We start from the raw sequence: 21,799 nt of genomic DNA, 5'->3' as shown, positions 1-21,799 counted from the left end.
TCTGCCCCAGGTGTGTTTTTTGCAATGCCAACTGACTTTGGACTGTAGGTGGGGTACACCCTGGACTGTTCAACGGTCAATCCTTTATTTTTAGGGGGCAGTTTTCAAATCCTTATTTATTCATTGATTTTTCCAAAACAAATTGATAAAATAGAAAATGCAAGCTAATGTGATTTTCCTGATAAAATAATACATGAGTTGAGCTTGTTTTTGAAAAATGGGCTATCCTGGTTGGATGATGTCATTGATATACCTGGGCAATGACATTTAGCAAACCAGCAATAATACAAATACATATTTACTTGTAAATATGATAGATTATAGCCGTTGGCTAATTTGTCTCTGTAATCCCTTGGCAGGTTGCAACATTTGTAGTGATTAGTTTACTGTTTGCTGAGCATCAACAGAATTGCTTGATAACATGTCCAGTATTGCTCATTTTCTCCTTGAAGTGAGATCTCCAAGGTGTCTCCGTTATGTCTCAAGTCGGACTCCCCCTTTAATTACTAGGTCTCACCTATTTCTCTTTGGGAATTTTAGAAGCACATGAGAAACAGTTGAGATTAAAGAGCGAGTGAAATGAGACCTTCTCAAATTTGTCTCACAATGTGCAAGCTTTGAGCAATAACATTTTCCTTTGGGTATTCACGAGCATATTTGCAATTGTTTAACAATCTTTGCAATGCCCCAAGGAAGGAAAGTAGAGAAAAAAAATCAAGTAAGTGTCATTTGAATATAAAACATGTATTCATTAACAAATGAGCAGACAATGTAGCGGCTTTCAAAACTTGCAATAGAAAAGAAATACAACCAAATCTTTTAGTTGGAACAGTTTATGAATTATTTTAATGAAGAACTAACCTTAGGGATTTATGAGTCGTAACGCCTGCATGGAAGCTGACGTTATACAGCTATCTTTTACGATATTGATTGACGTGGGCCATCTTTGAGAGCAGTGAGAGTGTTATGAAGAGAGGTGCTCATGTTGCATTTTCAAAAAACATAATTGTGGTCAATGGGGAATGTTCATTGTGTGGAGCCTACCGGAGTATTGTTTGCAACGCAAGACAGGCTTTGTCATGGTCTTCACTCTGAGTTACTGTCATATTTAGCTGTCAATGGTTTAACAGGGTTAACAGTTACTCTTTTTTGAAATACATGTCTGGAAAAATACAAAGTCTTTTCTCTGCATACCAATCAGAAAGTCATAAAACCCTGATGACGATGTGCAGACTTTGTCCAACATTGAGTGGTGTTTCCAAGCCAAAACTCACTTTTAGGCAACAAAAGTAGCACAGAGTGTGCTATGAAAGTGATAAAACGTTACATTTGTAATTGATTTAGAAAAGCCAATCAATGATCAGCGAATTAATAAATAATAATTATGCATACAATGCAAAATATTGTCCAATTCGGATCCAGATGATCCGAGCTGTGCAAATTCACTGTCACAGCATTCTCTTGGCTTCTGATGCACCACAGGGGCAGTTTGTCCCAATGTAAATACGTAAGAATGCACAAAGTTGTCCAGATAAATATTTTCTGCGTCAAAGACCATGTTAGAAAACTACAGTTGTGGAACTCAGTTTACCTGTAGCAGACTCCATCACAGTGTACTCAGCAAAACAAAAAAACAAACGAAAAATTGATTGTTATTGATTGTCACTTATAAACTTGCAAGCAGCTGGGCAGTTCATCCAAATTCCTCTGACGATGCATTTTGTGTTTATGGAGGCCCAACTGCTAGAAACCAACGGATGTCTCAATTGAACTGAACGGTCTTTGCAATATCAAATATAGCAGCACTGGAAGAAAGTTTGGAAGAATTCAATCAGTGCTGCCCATTTTCTCCCATTTTTACTCACTCCTCCTACAAGCTGTAATGAAGTATAATAGTTTATATTTTTTAAAGAAATGCATCGCCATAGACGTATGTATTTTTCCTTAGCGAAAACGCATTTCACTTTCTAAAATATTGGACCTTCTTTTGCACAACAGTAATCACTTTTTTTACCTTCTTTTCATGAATAAGAATTGTGGAAAATGTCGTCTTAATAGTCAAATGTTGTGGTCAAACTGAACGTGAGCTGAGCGTTTCTGGCAGTACAAGTCCAGTGTTATAATGTCGAACCGCAAAGTAAACGTCATCGCCAATTTTCAATAGCTGCTGAGACTGAGCAAAAAAAGTTGGATGCTGACTAGCGATGTTCAAACTCTTTGTTTTTTTTTCATCTGTCAGAGGATCCCCTCAGCTTCTCCACTCCATGCAAGCCCCAGTTGTTGCATGGTGAACGAGACACGGGGCGTGACCCGATATTTCATGTTTGGTCTGAACTTAGCTAAATAGCGCTAAATTTCTAAACATACGGTACAGTGAGAATAAAGTATTTAAAATAAAATTCTTCACAAAGATTACTCAACTGTATTCATTGATATTGTGCCTTTTACTTCGGTTCGCCTAATAAATAAAAAAAAATACATATACAGAGTGAAACTTGATTTGAAGAAAAACATCCATCACAATTGCAATATCTGCAAGGAAAATCACAATGAGGTATTTTCCTGAAATAAACACAGTTTTGAGCCATTAATGAAGATTTTAAAGGGGTTATCAACGGTTTGCTTTTTTTGCTAAACGCAGCAAGGCTTACAGAGGATGTATAAAGGTATTGATAAATTAAAACAAAAAGAAATACATTCCATGATCAAACAGCCATATCATAAAACCGTTATTGTTTAACGCAATATAACAGCCTCAGCTACCATGCTGGTGTGAAGAGAAATCTGACAGGATGGCCGAGTGGTCTAAGGCGCCGCGTTCAGGACCCAGTCTCCCCAGGAGGCCTCGGTTCGAATCTCGAATTTCCCCATTGTGGGACTAATAAAGGGAATATTATTATTATTATTATTATTAATATTGCGTGATAACAACAGAATATGTACTCGCCCTTCAAGAAATGAAGCGATAAATGTTGAGAAGGAGAGAGGATGCAAGTCACTCTGCATAGACTACCGGTGAATGCACTTGTGACTAAGGAGCGTACTTCCGTTCCCTGTCTTGTATTGTTATTGTGGATTTATTGTTGACTTAGCTAATTTGCATATGAGGCCAGGCTAACTCAGTGCTGCATTCTATTCATTGCAGTGTCGCAAAAACTGCATTTTACATGTGGCGTCCAAGCTGCTTCCACTAAATCTCAATAAAGATCAAGATGACCTTATTCAAGATCAATTCTATTCTATGCAGACATAGTTTGACGTGATCGAATAATAAATATCAAGACCACCTAAAGGCACAATTGCCTCTTGCACCAAGTTAAGAAGCAGAGTGCACCTTGCTGGCAAGAAAAAAAAACAAGAAATAATCTCCTTAAATGATATGCAAATAACATTGCCTGCAGCAGTATTATCACAGCCATGCAGCTGAGACCACATGCAACTGTCAAAACATTTTACGTCACATTTGACTGTCAAGTTTAGTCTTTGCAACACACTCCATTGCTCCGCGTAGTTAAGCATTTGCATGCTTATTTGACTGTAGGGCTTTAGTATCTCTTCGCTGTGCCAATTTAGTGAAAGTGAAAAAAAAAAATCACTCCAATCATCCATTAACATCTTTGCTACTAATAGAAGTCGTTAATGGCAACTTCTCTGAAATGAAAAAGAACACATCCATGATAATGAGGCCTCATGTAGTCTGGATTTGAGCAAAAGCAGCCCCATCCATCAACCGTTTTATCAGCGCTGCCTTCAGTATGTATTGATTCAAATTTTTCAACTGATTTACTATTCCATTGATCCCTTCAGCATTTAAACATCATATTTGTGCCCATGTGCAGTAAATCCAGTGTGGTCTTTTTTGTGCATAGTAAATTAATATAGTCCTAATGCATTTGAAGGTATTTTCAACCCAAAGTTGATGCGTTACAGTTTGAATGAGGCCTCTAAGATGTTCAAACCATCAAAACATCAATTTTGTGATCTGATATATGTTCAAAGTAAAACGTTTGGAAAACTGGGTGTACAAACGTTTGGCTGCTTTTGCGTGTGCTCTTTTTAAACAAATGTTGTGTAACAAAGGTAGTAGTAAATATAATGCCTTGTGTTCTGTTTTCTTCCGTACCTAAAGAATATTACTAATGAGCCTCTAATGTATTTGTTTGAATATTTTTATGCGTTTTTTTTTTCAGAGGAAGATTGGTTTGATGACATAAACTTCAGTAAAGTGATGGTTTAAAATAGTCTTTGTGCACCATAAAGTCGCATCTGTAAAACAAGTAGACATCAGATGAAGAATGATTAAGTGCTTAATTTAGTTTTCATTGTGTTTTTGTCAGCTCATTTTTGTGCATATGCCATCTGGTAGAGCTATGCAATCTAACAATTTATATCGTACCATCATAAAAATTACATTTGGAGCACAAAGTAGCTTTCTATTGCTTATATCGTTATTTTGGTCTATTGGGTATGAGTTCGAGAAAACTAACAAAATGAACAAAACTAAAAGGATTTTGTAATTCGAAATATATATTATTTACCAAAATAAAATGATAACTTTAGTTAGATTATATTTTCTTTCACAATAATTCACTCAAATTGTTTCCCATATCATACAGCATTTCCATCCAGTGAATTAGCGCCATAACGTGCACTTCTGTCCTTTGTAGTTTCTAATTGCTTGGGATGTGTGCAAGCTTTTTTGATGGGTGAACACCTTGCCCTGAAAGTGCTGAAAGGCTTTGTCTTCATTTTCAATGCCCATCTCAACTGTCACTCTCCATTGTGAAACTCTTCTTTCTCTAACATCTTAACAACTTTTGTCTTGTTCATCTCCTGTGGGAGGAAGTGATCACATATATCTGTCTCTGTCCCGCTACATCGTGTCTCACCTTACTGATAGCTCAGTTCACACATAAACACACACACACCTACACACACATACACTCTTAAGGTTTGACATTGATGCTTTTCCACTATATGGCACCTACCGTAATCGGCTCAGCGCTACCCTCTAGTGATTCACTTCCATTTGCAAAAAATGGACACAGTGGTACAGTACCTTGACTTTGAAATGCCCCATCTTAAGAAAATTTCAGGATATAACCAGACAATTGGTCTTTCTTTAATGTGTGTGTGTGTGTGTGCGTGTGTGCTGGCTTCGTGACGGAATCTCCTCCAAATAGACAAATTCAACTTTAAACAAAAATTAAAATGTCCAAATTTAAGATAAAAATTAATATCTGTTTTTTGTTTTTTCCTCTCATTTCCACACTTTCTGACAGATTCAAACCATTCCAACTTTAAAATGTTCAGCGCTTCCCTACCACAATTTGGATTTCAAAATTTGAAAATGAAAACCAACATTTATTTTGAATACTCTCATGTTAACTAGAAATTTATTCTAGGACATTTATGTGTAATTTCCCCTTCATTTCACAAAAAGGAAACACCAAAATCTTTGGTCAGTTATCTCATCAAGATGATAGTGTCACACAAGACTAAGCGAATATGGATAGTGTATTTCAGAAAGTAACAGAATATACCAGCTCCTGCCAAATGTGTCTGCTGCAGAGGGGCATTGGGTCACCAGCCTGAGCCAAACAGGCTGCCAACTGACTGCAGACAGGAGGAAGAAAGACGTGCGTGTTTGAGGAATAGAAATAGAAAGGAGGAGTGGAATTTTCAAATCGAACAGACAAAAGAAGGTTGGGAAGCATTCTGTCATTATTGCAAGAAGCCGGCACTATCACGTTCATCACACAACCTGCAAATAATCGCATGACTCCACACATGGAGTCCAGTTGACCTAAAACAGGCATAGAAAATATGTGACCTGTTCAGCTTGTGCCAGTGACACCAGTGGTGGCAGATGTTGGTGCCTCCGGCCTGTCTCGGCTTTCTTTGCAAATGCCAGATGTGCAAGTGAGCACTTTGGCTGAGAAAATATGAACATTCAATATTCAGACGGAACACATCAGCATTGTTCCCACCACACTAATATGTATGTCACTTCTGTGGGAGGCAGTTTGAATGTGTGTATGATCATTTTAAGTAGTCATCATTTAATCTTTCATTCTTCAATAATGATGAAACGTGTGATCGTTCAATACCTAAAATCACTTTATGAAAATGCAGCCATCCTTTTAATAACTGATGTTTACTGTTCATTTGTTTTCAATGAACATTCATGCACATCAATGGCAGTTTCGGACCTGAGCTTTCCACAGGGATTTCAGGAACCAAGTCCACCACTCAATAACACCATCATGTCACAAAGTAATGTACAAAAAAAAACACAATGTGAATATGCATAACATTAAAGAAAGTTACATTCACCTCCAATACAACAGCTCCGAGCCTACGCGACAATATAGCACTTCACAATCAATTTATCAATAGAAAAACTTAATACACACTTAAATACATCATACTCACAAAAGGTGCTAATGCAGAACTCCGCTCGTTTGTGTCTGTGTAGGCTGACTGTAGCGCTCAGCCATATTGCTCTGAAATTTCCCAGGTTGAAACAAGCCAGCCAGCAATGGTGTCATTTTTTTTTTCCTCACAGTAACAAGTGAAAATAGTAAGGTTCTGTGGATTAAGTTGTTCTATCTATCTGTCTGTCTGTCCGTCCGTCCATCCATCTGATCAATGACAATACTTCAAACATTATGGTGCATAATTTCTAAATTGATTTTGATAACACATGTACAATATAATTCACCTGTAAATAATATAATAATGCAAATAATACTAATGTTGGATCATAAAGCAAACTTGTTTTAGCAGGGAGTTTAATTATTCAGTGTAGGAAGATATAATACCCCAGCATCACTGTGCTCTTTTTTTTTTTCATTCTATAAAGACATGCTTGGATACAATTTGAGTGGAAGTTTTTACCTGCCCTCAATCCCATTAATCTCCCTTTGGGGACAAATGAATACTGTGAAAGGCCATCTTCTCCTGCATCAGTGACCTCGCAAATGCTTTTCAGAATGAATGACAAAAACTACCACAGACACACTTTTAAATCTTGCAGAACGTCTTCACAGAAGAGTGGAACTATAATAGTTACAAAGTGGTTGCTTACTGGAGCTCCACTCATCTGTCCATGCAGCTAAAATTTCCTGTAATTGATGTGGCCATATTCATCCTCCCTACGCACTCTGCAATGGAAGCACATGCTTTATGGGTCTTTACTTTCAAACTGTAATCTTGTGAACGACTTTAACCTATGGACTTTGCAGAAATGCGACTTTAGTTTCTTTACTGTTGTGCTGATTTGCAGTATTGAAATGGTTAGATTCAAACAATTACGATGATGTCTTTCCTACAGTTGTTTAAAACATCAAGACTTCAGCCAAAAGCAAAAAAAAACAAAAAAACTTACAACTTAAGTGACGTAAGTCACATATTTGTTAAAGTTTATTTGGTTCTCTTTTGATCTTTTTTCTAGTCATCTTACTGCACACTGCAGCATTTTCAATACGATTTAATTAATGCATGGCCAATTCATTTGATTCACTCTATCCACACAATGTTCAATCTTCTCGTGATTCCAATTAAATGGCAGCATACCAGTTATGTCAGTGTTTTCTTTTTTTTTTAATCCCAAGCATGTTGTTATTTTAAAAAATGAATGTGATATGACAAAGTGTGAAGCATAACTTTCCAGCTTTACTGCCCTTCTTTCTCTCTGAGCCATAATGAAGTCGCATGACGTAATGGACAGGCTGCTGAAAACTGAAATGAAACAATGCATCCCTGATTCCTGCACTACCACAAGCCACACTGTCACTACGAATGCTGACCAATCGTCTCACGGGCTGTCACCGGCACACGGCCAATGATAAGGCAAGAGAAAGATTAAGGCTGGCAACGAGGAGCAGTGCGAAAAAGTGAAATAGGACAGTAGCAGACTGCAGTAAGAGTTCCACGCTCCCCATGGGTACTCAGTGAATCAACCGCTGGAGGCTGTGTGTGATTGAGCAGCTGACTCTGACAGGGTGTTTCTTACCAACATGAGAACATAAAGACAACATTTTCCTGTTTTTTTTTCTCCCCTTCCTTGTGCATGTCTGTATTCCGTTACCTGAGTGATCCACAAACACCCAGAAAGTGAGAGAGGAGGAAACGTGCCAAAGCCAGACACATAATGAGGTTCCCCCACCATCTCGACCAGCTCCATGCCTTTTGTTACAAAACATAATTCCTCTGCGAGTCATGTGAAAAGCTCGGGCCAATGGAAATTTTAATGTTGCATCGATACGCTTTAGAAAATGAATAGCAGCCTTTTCCCTTGGTGGCCTTGATTTATAGACCTATTTTTAATAGAGCAGTTTGGCAGTCTTGTTGGCAGATACCGCTCAATGATAGAAAAATAGTAAGACATTATTCATCTCAAGGACTGGTTGACGGGTGAGACGTGTTTCCTCTTGTGTTCATCTGGCATTGTTTTGCTGCAAATGCTGTTTTTGAATTAAACTGGCATGATTTGCATGTACAAACTACAATTTATTTTCCCCCAAACCGTTACTCACCTGTAATTTAAGATGAAAGCATCAATGCTGATGCTTTAAAAGAAAAGTAAAACATCATCACTACATCACCTGAAAATAATTAAAAAAATAGAATTGTAAATTAAAAGTTAGACATGACATTGACTGCCTCAAACCTTAGAAAGAAAAAAGTATTATGGGGGATGACTACTGACTATCTTAAGATAGCAGTGACAAAATGTAATTTAGTGATGAAGGAAGTGTGTTTAAAATAACAATGACCCAGTGACGGACTGACATATTGATGAGTTGGGCTGGTCTGAAATAATGACTGTTGATGACAGACGACTGGGTCCGTCGCTGGCAAATGACCGAATTTCATTGACGCACCCACCCACCCATAATTTGTTTTATTCAAAATCTGTATTTTTTTTCCATTTTATGTAAAGAAGCTGCTTTTAAGATGAAATTGCAATATCTACAATGTTTCTTTAGATTTTCTTATGTTTTGCAAACACAAGAGCAATTCATTATTGAACTAACCTTGCCAATATACAATTTGAAAGACAATCAATTTTCTGTACCGCCTAATCATCCCAGCTGTCCTCATGCAAAAGGTGGACTCTGTCCAGGATTAGTCACCAATTTGTTGCTGGGCTCAAATTGAGACAACCAGTTAGTCTCACATTTACACTGTCACTGAGTGAGAAGTGAACCCACACAACCTCCTCGGAAGTCTCGCGAACGTACCACTGCAACTTCCAACGTCGAATACTATATAGCCCAAATCAAAAGGTAGTAAAAAAATGGGCGCACCTCAAAACATTTTACTTGCATTAATCTTAATGTGAACATTATCAACCCGTATACAGTGTGACAATCACTGACAGGTGTCTGTTGTTGTGAACTGCAGAATGCCAGTTCTGCTCTCTAAGTGGCACCTCTCACAACCGTATAACAGTGCGACAGTAAAACAGAAATCTCTTTCATTCTTTCCTTCACACACTTGAAACTTTCCATCTCCTTATCCCTCCCATACCACAAACCGGCAAATGCGTCTCTGATTTAGCTCAGAGGAAAAAAAAAAGACCAAGTATATATGTGAGCCTTAAGGACTCGAGGCTGATGGCAGAAACGCACCTTGAGCACTCAACCATTCCCAGCAATTTCAAGTAAGATACAAAATATAATTTTGCTTAATATTGCTTGATTGCTTTGCTCTTTTCCACACAAGACTAATTTAAGCTTAAGTGCTGTATTTCATTTGCAGATGCTTTTTAAACTATTCATTCAAATAAAAATGTCATGGCTCCTTCTTCCTCTCCAACAGAAGAAAAGAAAAGTTTGAACATCACTAGTCAATCTGGAGACCGGCGCTTGAGTTGTTACTTTGCTAGCTAACTGCTATTTTGGTTGACAGTTTGACAGCTGTGGAAAAAGTTAATACAATTACCCTTTATGGCAATTTCCTCTCTTGAATTGCTCCAAGCCTGCTTTTTTTTGTCCAGATCCCGGTCGTTATTGAAAGGTGGCTGTGTTGTACTGTATACCTCCCTGTCCCGCAGACCGCAATGATATTGTCCCGCGTTGTTTTTATTTTACCACGCAGTGTGTTTTTGCCTTTTTTTTCTTTAACTTTATTTGGCTGTGGGTTTGTCTGTTTACAGACACTGCTGCCTGACATGGAAGTACGTTCTCGACACAGATTATCAGTCGGCCACACGGTTCACTTCAGCCTACCATGAAAAAATGGGTGAATGAGCAAAATGTTCGTTTTAAGCTCGCGCGGTACGAAACTGCACCAAGCTGTGCGAACTACATCGACTGTTTATGGAAAGACTCAGCTCACATTCTGACCCGAGCATTAACATTAAGGTAATGGAATTAAAAATTAAGCTACGTGGCTGGTTTAAGCACACAAGGTGAATTTCTCCACGTTTTACGTTGAGTTTGCTTGTGAACTTAAAACGGGAGTGGCAATAAACATCCTGTAGTCTTTTTCAATGTTTGCCAAACTGATGCTTATTTTAAAGTGAGTTGAGTCACTGCCACCACCATACAACGCTTGTATATCTGCTCGTCTGTCCTAGTAAAAAAGAAAACAGTGTCTCTTATCTCAAGGCACCACTGCATGACAATTATTGAATAAAAGATATCGCTGATTTCATACTGTTCTGTTTTTTGGGGATTGGCGGACAAATGAATCCATGGTTGGAGCCGACTTACCTCTTACCACGTTTATCGTTTTTGAATCTTGTGATTCCTTTCATTCAGTGTTGTCGCCAGCCTTTAGCTCCTGTTACATTGACATGAAGGTTAAAAGCCTCATTGGTCAAAAGTGCCCAATCACCCCTCAACAGAGAATTGCTGCTGTGGCATTTAGCAAGGGCAGATGAGTGTAATGTGGCGTGGTGCTCTATACATCATTATGCGGAGGTGTCCGACAGCAGAGCAGAGAGTGTCGAGGTTCAGCCGTATTTCATGATGCTCCCGGATGCAATAGAAGGCCTCATTAACATGTATGGCCACAGGTTGTTGTTGCCCTCGTTCTCTGGGTGTCAGAAGCAGGAACGGAGCTTTAGTCTGACTGCATCAACCATGACTTGCACATTCCTATTAAGCTTAAACTAGTCACAGTATTCCAATGGTTTTGTAATAATTGCCTCCATCGCTGGCAGCACCCATTTAAATCCCTTCAATCCATTTCAAATAACCGGTTTGATACATGTTGCATAGATGGATGTTGATAAGATTATTAGCAGAGATTATACCCACGTGTTCTTATAATGAAGTACTCCACACATACAATTATAGCAGCATAATGTGTGGGTACACTTTAACAGTTGAGTAGAGTATCATTGTAATAGGTGACCTTGTGTATTGAACCGAAGACCCAATTAAATAGCCACTTTTACTGCTATTACTCTGGCTGATATTGACATCATTCAGCTAAATGTGTTATGCAAAAGTACTAGAAGTGTGCCAAGAATAGCAGTTCTGCCATATGCAGTCACATTTATGTTGAAGACTATAATTTTAGCCTGCTAATAAGTTACTGAATTTCTTAGTGCAGAGCATAAATGGTTTAGGTTAATGCCCGTGCCCTTGAACACCAAGAACGAGACTCACCTGCTGCGCGTTATCCAAGCTACTAACTTGCACCAGTTTTGGAATTTATTAAAGTTGTGACTAGATAGATGGTAAGCTATTCATTATTAGTTTTTGGGGATGCATTGGATGTGTGTAAAACAAAACCAAAAAAATGGTTTCTTATGGCTCGGTTGTCTGCACTAAAAAGAAAATGTAACATTTTTGGGAGGAAAAGTGGATGTCTATTAGTCATAGTTTAAAACTATAAGCCAAAAATACAAAATTAAAGGATGCCAGAGCAATTGGCTGCCCTGGAAGACTCGTTTGATGAGTTCGATGTTTTAAAAGTCACCAAAGAGTTACATCTTCAGAGTTGCATCATTCAAACTGTGGTGATGCTTAAAGGGGAAGTCAATTATTTTTTTCTTCTCCCATCATTGGTCGTTTCCTCAGCTCTGAGCACCTGTGATGTAATTTTCAGCCAACAGCAAGAGGCAAAATTGCCATCGCCTGAGATGTATGAAAACGGGTAGGTCCTGCTGATTAATTCATATTCGACAAAATGCAATATCTATCAGAATCCCGTGCGTAGACTATTGGGGCCGCATTGGACAAATCACCGAAAAGACATGTTTGAGTTGAGTTTCCCTTTACATTTTTGTTACTGTCTAATGGTCATTGTGCTGCAAACACTGGCAATTACATCATTCTGTCACCATCAGGCTTTATATAGCTCAGTACCCTATCTGAGAAAGACCCCTCCCGCTTTAAAATTATGTGACTGCCACTGCAAGGTATGGGAAGCAACGCAAAGAGGATGAAAAGACGCCATTGCGAAGGCAGCCTCTTTTTTTCTAAGCCTAATCCGTCTTAGTAGCAGTGTGATAAGTGTGCTTGGACTTAGCCTGAAATTTCCTTTTGTTTATGCATCCTTTGCCAAACCACGTGGATCCCTGTGGAGTCTGATAATCTGAACGATGCCAGTTTGGCAGAGCTGCGCCACAGCCTCCTGGGCTAGGTCAGATCACAAAAGCAGAGTCGAAAACAAAATGTCTGTGCCTGTTTTCCAGCATTTTGGCTTCTTTATTATCTGTTGATAGCAATCAGCCAGACTTGGTGTCTATGTTGATGTGCATCTCTCATTGCTTGCAGGAGAGATTGGTGCAATCAGAGATCGTGACGAAGCTTATTTAATTTGCCAAATGCGGAAAAAAACTCATAAACACCCTTGCGCTAAATCAATAGCGTCCCAATTTCTCACTGGTGTAAAAGGGAAATGCTTCTTTAATTTGCACTCATTTTCTCAGTGGGGTCTTTTTAGGTTTTGGTGATGAACAATGGTACAAGGTTTTCAACCGCATTTACAGTTTACAGTCAAGTGTATAACTTCTCACTCAGTGCAAAATGGACGTTTTGCTTTGAGAGGTGGAAGCTAAGGACCCGCACATACAAAGACAGTCAGGCATGTTTTCCTTTGTCGTGATTTGGTCCCTTCCTACCCTAGAACATCAAAAGATTGTCCATAAGGTAACACTTCTGACTAAGCCTAAGGTATGAAAAAGAAAGGATTTGTCCGGATAATAGGGTCTGAAACAGGTCAGGGCCGACAATCTTAAATATTAAACACGTTGAATATTTATGACCAAAAATGTTCACTTGTGTGGGGGGAAGCTAACTGCTCTCTAATCATTTGCCTCAATAAACGGTGACAGCCAATCAAAGAAGCACCCTTGATGTTGTTTTTCTGTGTGAAGGCGGTTCCCAGGATTATTTGCATTGCCTTTGCATTTTAGAATATTGTTCCTATTTCAGGATTAGGTTTGCATTTCGTTCCATGTCAGTTACATGCAGATCGGAGCATGACAACAGAGAGCAAAATCTGTCCGTCATGACATGCTTCATAAAGCCATGATACCCGAGAGAGTGTTTCTGGTTCCCTTTTTCCCCACAAAAGAGATCCACAAATGAAACATTTAGTGTCATGTGCCCTACTCTAGTTCTCACGTCTGCTGGCTGCCTGGTGGTAGTGATCTTGTGGGATGAATTTTGAAAAGAAAAAAAATTGACATTGGAGTAGAAATTTCTCTGGTTGGAAATGTGTTACTGCTTAAAGGTTGTCCATCAGAATTCTAAGGTCAGAAACAATTCAGTTCACCATGATGTTTCTATTTGGGAAAGGTAGATAGCTGCCAGGAATATTAGATTACTATTTATGCAACAATGATTTTGGCCCCAATAGTCTACGCACGGGATTCTTTAATGACCTTGTCATACTGTCAGTTGTTTTTGTTGAATTTGATGGACTGTAGCTTACAGTCTCAATCCACTAGTTTGGAACGGTTCCATAAGCGAGGGTTATGTGAACACTTAATTTTCTGAGGCAGCGGTTAACAGTATAATCAGCAAAATCCATCTGACCAAGCTTTAACTGAGTGTTGACGATTCTATCCTTTGAAGATGTCCGGACCAATCAGAATCCATTGAGGAGGTACAGTCAGCAGTGATTTAGCTATTATGATAGCAAAGCTGAAGGCTTCTGAACGGTCCATGAACTAATTTGCAAGCTACCAAACAATTCTCTCAAAATAATAATAATAATGATAATAATAAAAACAACTTTAACACAACTATATAGGAAACCCTACACCTTGTACTTGTGACCAGAGGTGTCAAGTAGCAACGTGCGATTGCATTACCATACTTTTGAAGTAGGAATTTGGTATATCTTTCCTTTTCTGGAATGAATTTTACTTCTTCTCTTTACATTTACCCGAATGACAAGTCACCAAGTTAATTCTTTCCCGCCTTCAAATTTTGTCACTGAAGCATGTACACACACACGCACGCACCCCCCCCCCCACACACACACACACAGTTTTGATACCAGTTAGCCTTGTAGCTCAATGAACAGAGAAGACAAGCTATAGAATAAGGGCTTCCGCTCTACTTATGAGACAGTAATTAGTACCAACTCCTAAGAGAGTGGAGATAGACTTCACACAGCTTGGCACTACCCCTCTCTCTTTTCCTCTACAGGCAAAAACAACAGCTGCAGGTCTCTACTTTTCACTCCTTCCCCATCCTCGTTATGCTGCATCTAAACAAACATATCTCCGTCAAAATAGTCACTAAAGCAGTCTGCTAGAGCTCGGACTTGTGTCCGAAATCCTGATTCGCCGTACTTGTTGACATTAACGAATAACTTCCAATTGGTCTTGAATGTGTCATTGTACTTGTCCGAGAAAAAAAAAAAACACATTATAGTCCAACAACCACTCCTTGATCTATCAACTTATCGTGTTGGATGTTTTTTTCTGTCCCCGTGACAGAAGGAGCTAAGTTGTCTGGATCTTTATGCCCCTGGAGGGGTCACCTATGGCAAACAGGTCCTAGGTGAGCGACCAAACAAAGCACGGATCAAAGAACCCTTATGATGATTGAACTCATTAGACTTGGTTTTCCCTCTCTCATTCACGAGTGCAGTCATCATTGACTTCCAAACGTCCTTTTGTGATGAACAGTGAAATCTGTAGCCCGGTCTAAACCCGTGTTGAAGCTATTAAAAGGTGCCCCATATCTACCGACGTGTGAAACTATTGAGCAATAACAGACAATAGCAGAAAGATGGTCTCCAATTTGGGGATTTTGAACAAGGAGCTTGTCCAATCTGTCTTTTCCATTTTATACTTTGAGACCAGGCTGGAAAGCCCAGTGAGGTGTAGCATGTCTGTTAAATTCACAAACACGTTTCATGCCGAGCGCAGACTTCTTTCTGTTACCAAATAGTTGGATGAGTCGGGAGCGAGGCGACTGTGCCTTAACGCCCAGAGAGGTGCAGCATGGCCCTCAAACATGCTGGACTCTGAAAATATGAAAATGTTTAAAAAGTTATACCCATTTTTATTCCAAGCACACGGACACTTATAGGCCCATTGAGTTTTGAACCTTGAATAAGTTAACCAAACATTTGGAGGAACTGGGGAGGGACAGCCGCAATCTTATAAATGCCCACTGTGCCTCGATGAAGATTAGAGTTTTTCAAGCATTACTGTTTTTTTTTTACAGTTGTAAATTCATTCCATTGCATTTTATCCAATTTTATAGAGTATTGCTTATTCAAACGAGAGAATAGTATGACTCCAGTTTTAGGTGGTGCTGTTCATTGTTTATTTGTTTTAGACTCTGAAACTTTGTTGTCTTTGTGATGTCCTGCTGTGTTCCCGCTGAGATTCTGTGTTGTACAAGCAATGTGGCTAATAAATTCCACCTCAACAAGTGCACGATTAGCTTATTGATTCTTTCTCCAGATTTCTGTGCCACTAAAAAGAAAAAAAAATATAATACATGATCTAATTTCTGTGCGCAAAGGTGATTTCACAATTTGCTGTATTTTAACTAAATTGTCTCAGACATCATATCCATGTAAACATTGTTGGTTCACCGTGCTTTTCTTCTCACTACAGACTGAAAAAGAAGTCTCAGTCGGTGGACATTGCCAGCCAAGGTTTCTCCCCGACTCTGGTGCCAGCCTCGCCCCTCAACAAAGCTGCATCACCAGTTGCCAAGACAACCACCGTCCTCGCGGTGCAAGAAAACAACACCACAAATTCCCAGCGCCGCAGCCCACGATGTGGCGAACTGAAGAGAGGCTACACCATTGGTAGGCAATTTGTTTTGTCACCAATATGATGGAGGCCGTGAAACCAAAACCTTCCAAATGTTTTTATTTAAATACAACTCTGAGCATTATTATCTTCGTATATGTAAAATATTTGATACACCTCTTGTATTCAACCGCCAGTCATTGTGGCAGTCATCATAATGGCCCGTCTGTATATACGCCTATTCTCCACATCACACATGACACATTACCATGACAGCATGGCTCCATATGGAAAATAAATTGCAGTTCCCAGAAGGCTGTCGTCAGGCTTTTATTGTATGTCACCATGCAAGCAGCCTGGTCATCCTGGTATGTTGTCAGCTCTGTAAATGAAATGGGAGCATTGTTTCAGAATGAAACGAGCTAATTCAAACCACACTAGATGTGGGGGGGGGAATGCCATATGAGATTTTTACAGTTCAAGATTTAACATTTGAGTCTTTGATCATTTCTATAAATGTGCCAATGAACCAAATATTTGAAAGATCAACGGGCTACCAGCAATCTTCAAATTGCCACTCCTCCCCAACGATCATGACCTTTTGATCTTTATAGATTTTAGAGTCATAGATTCAATACATTTCTTACATTATATCTCATTTTATATTTAGCGTATTGCTTACTTCACACAAACAAATACCATGGCTAAATGTTTGCCTGCATAATGTATAAGTGGCAGAGCTGCGGCATATCACATTGTCCAATATGACAACAGATTCTTTTTTTTTTATACAAATTTTGCAAAAATGGACCACTGCAGTATTGTGAGTGGCATATACTTATATAGGAGCATGCATTTTTGTGTGTAGATCCAACAAACAGACAAGCCACAACATGTCTGAGAGCAGAGAAGCAGCATGTCTGCATTTACAGATAATAATTTGGTCCCAAAAGAGGGAGCTGTTCACAAGGCACTGTGGAGACCCATCTATAAATATCTCTATCTATCTATCCATATATATATATATATATATATATATATATATATATATATATATATATATATATATATATATATATATATATATATATATATATATATCATTATTCAATGTCTAATACCATAGTGCAGAGGTATTCAATTAAAAGTCACAGAGGTCCACGACTAAAATTTCTTCCAATTAAAAGGTCCGGACCAAAGTCCAACTTCCCTTAATGTCTAGCCTACGTTCACATTTTTATATGGTTTCAATATTTAGTCATTTTTAACAGAGCACACTTGTATACTAAATATTTAGCAATGTTCCCATTAAATACCTTCGCCAGTCAAACAAATATCAGGCGTTTATTTCACATTCAAGAAAATTTGGCTCCAGGAACTTAAGTTTGCCACTTCCAGAAAAAAACTGTAAAATATCTCCTGCAGAAATATATCAAGTCCTAAGCATTGAGTTAACATCTTTTACCTTTTTGTCTTAAATCAAAGAGTTATCAGCCTAAAAAAACGGAAAGCCTTATTATTCAAGTAAAACAGGTCAACATGTTCAGTACACAATCAATAAAAATGGCTGTCCTCATGAAAAACTCATTCAAAATGAGCTTTGACACCAACTTTTCTTTTGAATATTTTTTTAACTTCTCTTAATGAGAAAAATGAGTTTGTGACTGCCCTGCCAGTGACTTAAATCTGCGTTGGAACGAAGTCAGGGCCATTAGGATTTGGTAGATTATTTCACACATCTGGGTTTTTTGTTTCCCTTTAAATAATGTTTGTGCAACCGCATTTAAGCACTCCTTCACAACTTCCCCATCACTGAAAGTTTTTTTATGTTTCCCCAAAATCCATGATACTTTTAGTGAACATTCGTTTGCATCCCGCTGGGCTGTCAACGAAAATGTAAAAATCTGTTGTACTGCAGTCGAAGTTTGATGTTTTCGCGTGCGCTCACCTCAAACTTCAGCAGATAACTTTGCACAAAAGGACGGTGCTTTGTTTCGTAGTGGCGCTTCTCAATGTTGCGACGGTTTCGGAGCATATGATGCACACTGGTTTTGAATCGGCTGCAGCCAGAACGAAACTAAATTTCTCCGTCCATTCATTTCAAACAACACGCATCGACCTCGCTAACTTTTTAGCAAGGCATACTGTCAGCAGCACTATCCTCCGGTCTGCTGCGCAATTGGCAGTGGATCGTAAACAAACGATTCGATTGGCTCAAATCAGTGACGCCTTTTCCGTATTAACTAGAATTGCAGCGTCAACGTTTGCGAATGCGCCCTGAAAAAAAATCATCATAGATTGGTCATGGGTCCGGTCCGAACCATCTGTTGGTCCGGATCCGGAGCGCGGTGATGCCTACCATAGTGTGTATGCTTTAGTTCAGTTCTCTGGCAATTTACAAGTGTATAGCACATAAACTCCAATACTATACTCCAATACTCCAATACTATATTGCTTTATACAAGGAAACATACTCAATTCTTACATTTGCTCCTTTTTACTTATATTTAGAATAACTATTTTTACAAATGCTGTTTGGTCCAAAAGGAACTAGCAAAATCATAGTGTTTATAATAATTAGATTTTAATTAATATTGATTTTTTTTTAAGTGTAACAAAAAATGAAAAATAATCATTTGAATATTCATGATTTTAATTATGATTAAAATAATCGAGATTAATATTTCTTTTATCATGGAGCAGCCCTGTATATTCATTCAAGCTTAAAAAGTTGTCCTTTACTGAAGCTTATTCCCGTGACTAGATCTAATGTCATAAATTTAGATTGTGTTCCATGTCCTTCATCAGACAGTGAGTCATGTAAATACGCCTCTTGTAATTTCAAGGTTAGGATTTCCAGAGGCCCGTGGGGTCATAGGTCAAGAGTTTCATCGGTAAGTAGAGAGCGAGAGAGAGTGCCTCAAGCAGGTGAAGATGTGCCATTCTGCTGATGTCTCACTTCGAAAAGCTCACTTTATACAGCGTCATCATGTATCGACTCTGCTGCCTCGGCAAGGCTCTGTTGTAATAGCGGATTGATCTACCTTCATACCTATCAGTCCAGTCGACAATAATCAGTGAAAGGAAACTGCAGGATAAAGATGAGGTAATGGGCCCGCTGTTGACATTTTTATCTTCTCTGATCATCCATTATGTGTTCAATGGCATATGCAAGCTGTTTGGAATTTAAAAAAAAGATCAAGGTAGTAACAGCATAGTAATTCAGCCATTAAATGAAATGTGGTCATTTCTCCTCCTCTCTACGGCATTTAACTGCATAGGCACAAATTGTACAATCTTTTCTAAAGCATGAGTCATAACAGTTAATCATTTGCTATGGCTAATGTTGGCCTAGATAAAACTCTCTGAGTTCAAGGGCAGGCTTGTGTGCACTGCCGACAGAAATGTAAGTACCTGTAATTGTGTGTCATATAATGAACAATTGATTACTGACTGCCTCTCATCTATATTTTAAAATCTGAGACGAGCTCTGCGGCCTTTTCTTGCAGACTCACCCCAAACTAGACGAGCTCTAATTTCAGGCTTATTCTACTAAATTAACTTTATGGTAGATTAATAATGTGTAGTCAAACCTGTCATGAGTGTCAGGTGGTTACAATTCTGATTTTCATAAATAAATGATTCTATCCCAATTGATTGCTGCAAATCTAAGGTGTCGTTCTACGACTTGACTTGGGGAAAATAATTTCCCCGAATCGATTTTCCCAGAAAAAAAGGGGCATACAATAGAAAAGAAGAAGCCGAGATTTCCTGGAATCTCCCTGACGCCTGCAGTGTTGCCTCCCAAGAGGATATGTTGCAGCTTTGCCCCTGATTCTTAGCTTGTGACAGCCTTTATGTTCCAGTGCTCAGCTGACATTCACATCTTTATATTCATCCTTGAACTCAATCGCTATTTGAACAGCAAACTGCAGTCAGCGTGACCATCTCACTGAGCCTGACATCTTTTGCCCCTGCTCACTATCGAAACCGTTTTCTTAGTCTTTACTAATTATCAAGTGGATCCATGTCTGATCCAATGGAAACAAGAATTGTTCAACATTGAAGCACTAACTTTGTCTGTAATCTTAAGGAGTCTCATTTGATCCTGTCATGATTTGAGCTGATTAACATCTTGATTTGCTAAATCGGCAACAATCTCACATGCAAAAATATGCAGGGCACAAACAGTAGGTTTGATGCCTCAGTGCAATGACTATCTCCTCTTGTCACACTCGATCTAACTCTATTTTTCCTGACTCGGTGTCCTGTGTAAGGGTTCGATGGGGGCGGGGATGAACTCGACCCAGAAATTTGCCAGCTTTCAACATAGTGCCAGAGGTGTAATAGACATAATGCCACTAGCTGCCATTGTGCGAGTATTTTAATACGTGGGACTCGTATTGAAAGCAACTGTTGTCACACTGATGTCACCATGCATTTATCTTTATGTTCATTTGGGAACTCGCATGTGCTGTATGAACGCACACATTGGACTTGACATTGTCTAGCTTTAGCAACTGCAGTCTAAAAGGAAGAAGCAAATAAATCTTTGCTCTACTGTTATGCCTGTGTTGTCCCTGCAGATGTAATAATTTTGGAAAAGCCGATCTGAAATGGGAGTACTGTACTTTTAGGGTTCACAGTTGAATATGGTTGTGCACCACCATCACTAGCGTGTAAGACTAGGGATTACGAGTAGTGGCACGAAAAACGACTGGTTAGCATGATTGGATAGCACGATGGCCTCACAGTTCAGAGGTGCAGGGTTTGATTCCGGCTCCGGCCTTCCTGTGTGGAGTTTGCATGTTCTCCCTGTGCCTGCGTGGTTTTTCTCCAGGTACTTTGGTTTCCTCTCACATTCCAAAAACGTGCATAATAGGTTCACTGAACACTCCAAATTGAGTGTGTGTGAGTGTGTGTGTGTTTGGTTGTTCGTCTATGTGTGCTCTGCAATTGGCTGGCAACCAGTTCAGGGTGTATCCCACCTTCTGCCCGAAGATGCCGGGATACGCTCCAGTGCTTTCCATATGGTGCAATATAAATTAGCGGGCAATTGGAACACAAATTAAAACACATAAACAATAGCTACCAGAAAAACAGCAACAGTCTCATGTTGAGTCGAGAGCTAAAGATTAAAAATGTCTCTTCAAACGACTTTCTCTTCGGACATTCGCATTAAGAAAAAAATTAAAGAGAAAACTTCATTTACGGCAATTGCAGTCACTGCCGCTCCGGGGATCTCCATCAGGGATCTCATTTACAGCATTTCACATGTTAACATTCCTCAATGACTTAAGATGGTATGGGCGCCCTTCATTGGAATGCGATACCTTGAAATAAGAACAGTATCGGCACGATACCAATACCTGTTACACGCCAATCTTTAATGAATAACTTAAAAAAAATCTGCCTGCATAATGACCTTTGAAAAGGCCAGTGTTTTGCATTAGGCTAAACTGATTCACGTAATGAGTGGCTGACTACGCATACTCAGCAGAGTTTCTCTACAACACCTGACAGAGCAAATGCTAATAAAAAAGACACAAGCACGGCTTACCCTTACGCATCAGGAGCGGTGGTGCTATGGCAGCCGTGAGACTGATT

General features: G+C 39.0%; 1 protein-coding gene across 5 annotated transcripts in view; it reads left to right on the top strand.

The window, feature by feature from the left end:
- oxr1a (oxidation resistance 1a) overlaps positions 1-21,799 on the top strand; it is a 152,478-nt gene that overhangs the window by 37,357 nt on the left and 93,322 nt on the right. For all 5 annotated transcript variants that reach the window (XM_088306088.1, XM_088306092.1, XM_088306087.1 and 2 more), the window contains one exon: positions 16,052-16,248. In XM_088306088.1, coding sequence (XP_088162214.1) covers positions 16,052-16,248 — 197 coding nt within the window. The remainder of the gene's footprint in view (positions 1-16,051; positions 16,249-21,799) is intronic.

Source organism: Idiotropiscis lumnitzeri, chromosome 10, assembly GCF_059441095.1.
Source record: "Idiotropiscis lumnitzeri isolate Australia: NSW breed Sydney's pygmy pipehorse chromosome 10, RoL_Ilum_1.0, whole genome shotgun sequence".
Lineage (NCBI taxonomy): Eukaryota > Metazoa > Chordata > Actinopteri > Syngnathiformes > Syngnathidae > Idiotropiscis > Idiotropiscis lumnitzeri.
Note: the sequence above shows the minus strand (reverse complement) of the source record. Positions and strands in the feature narration are given on the sequence as shown.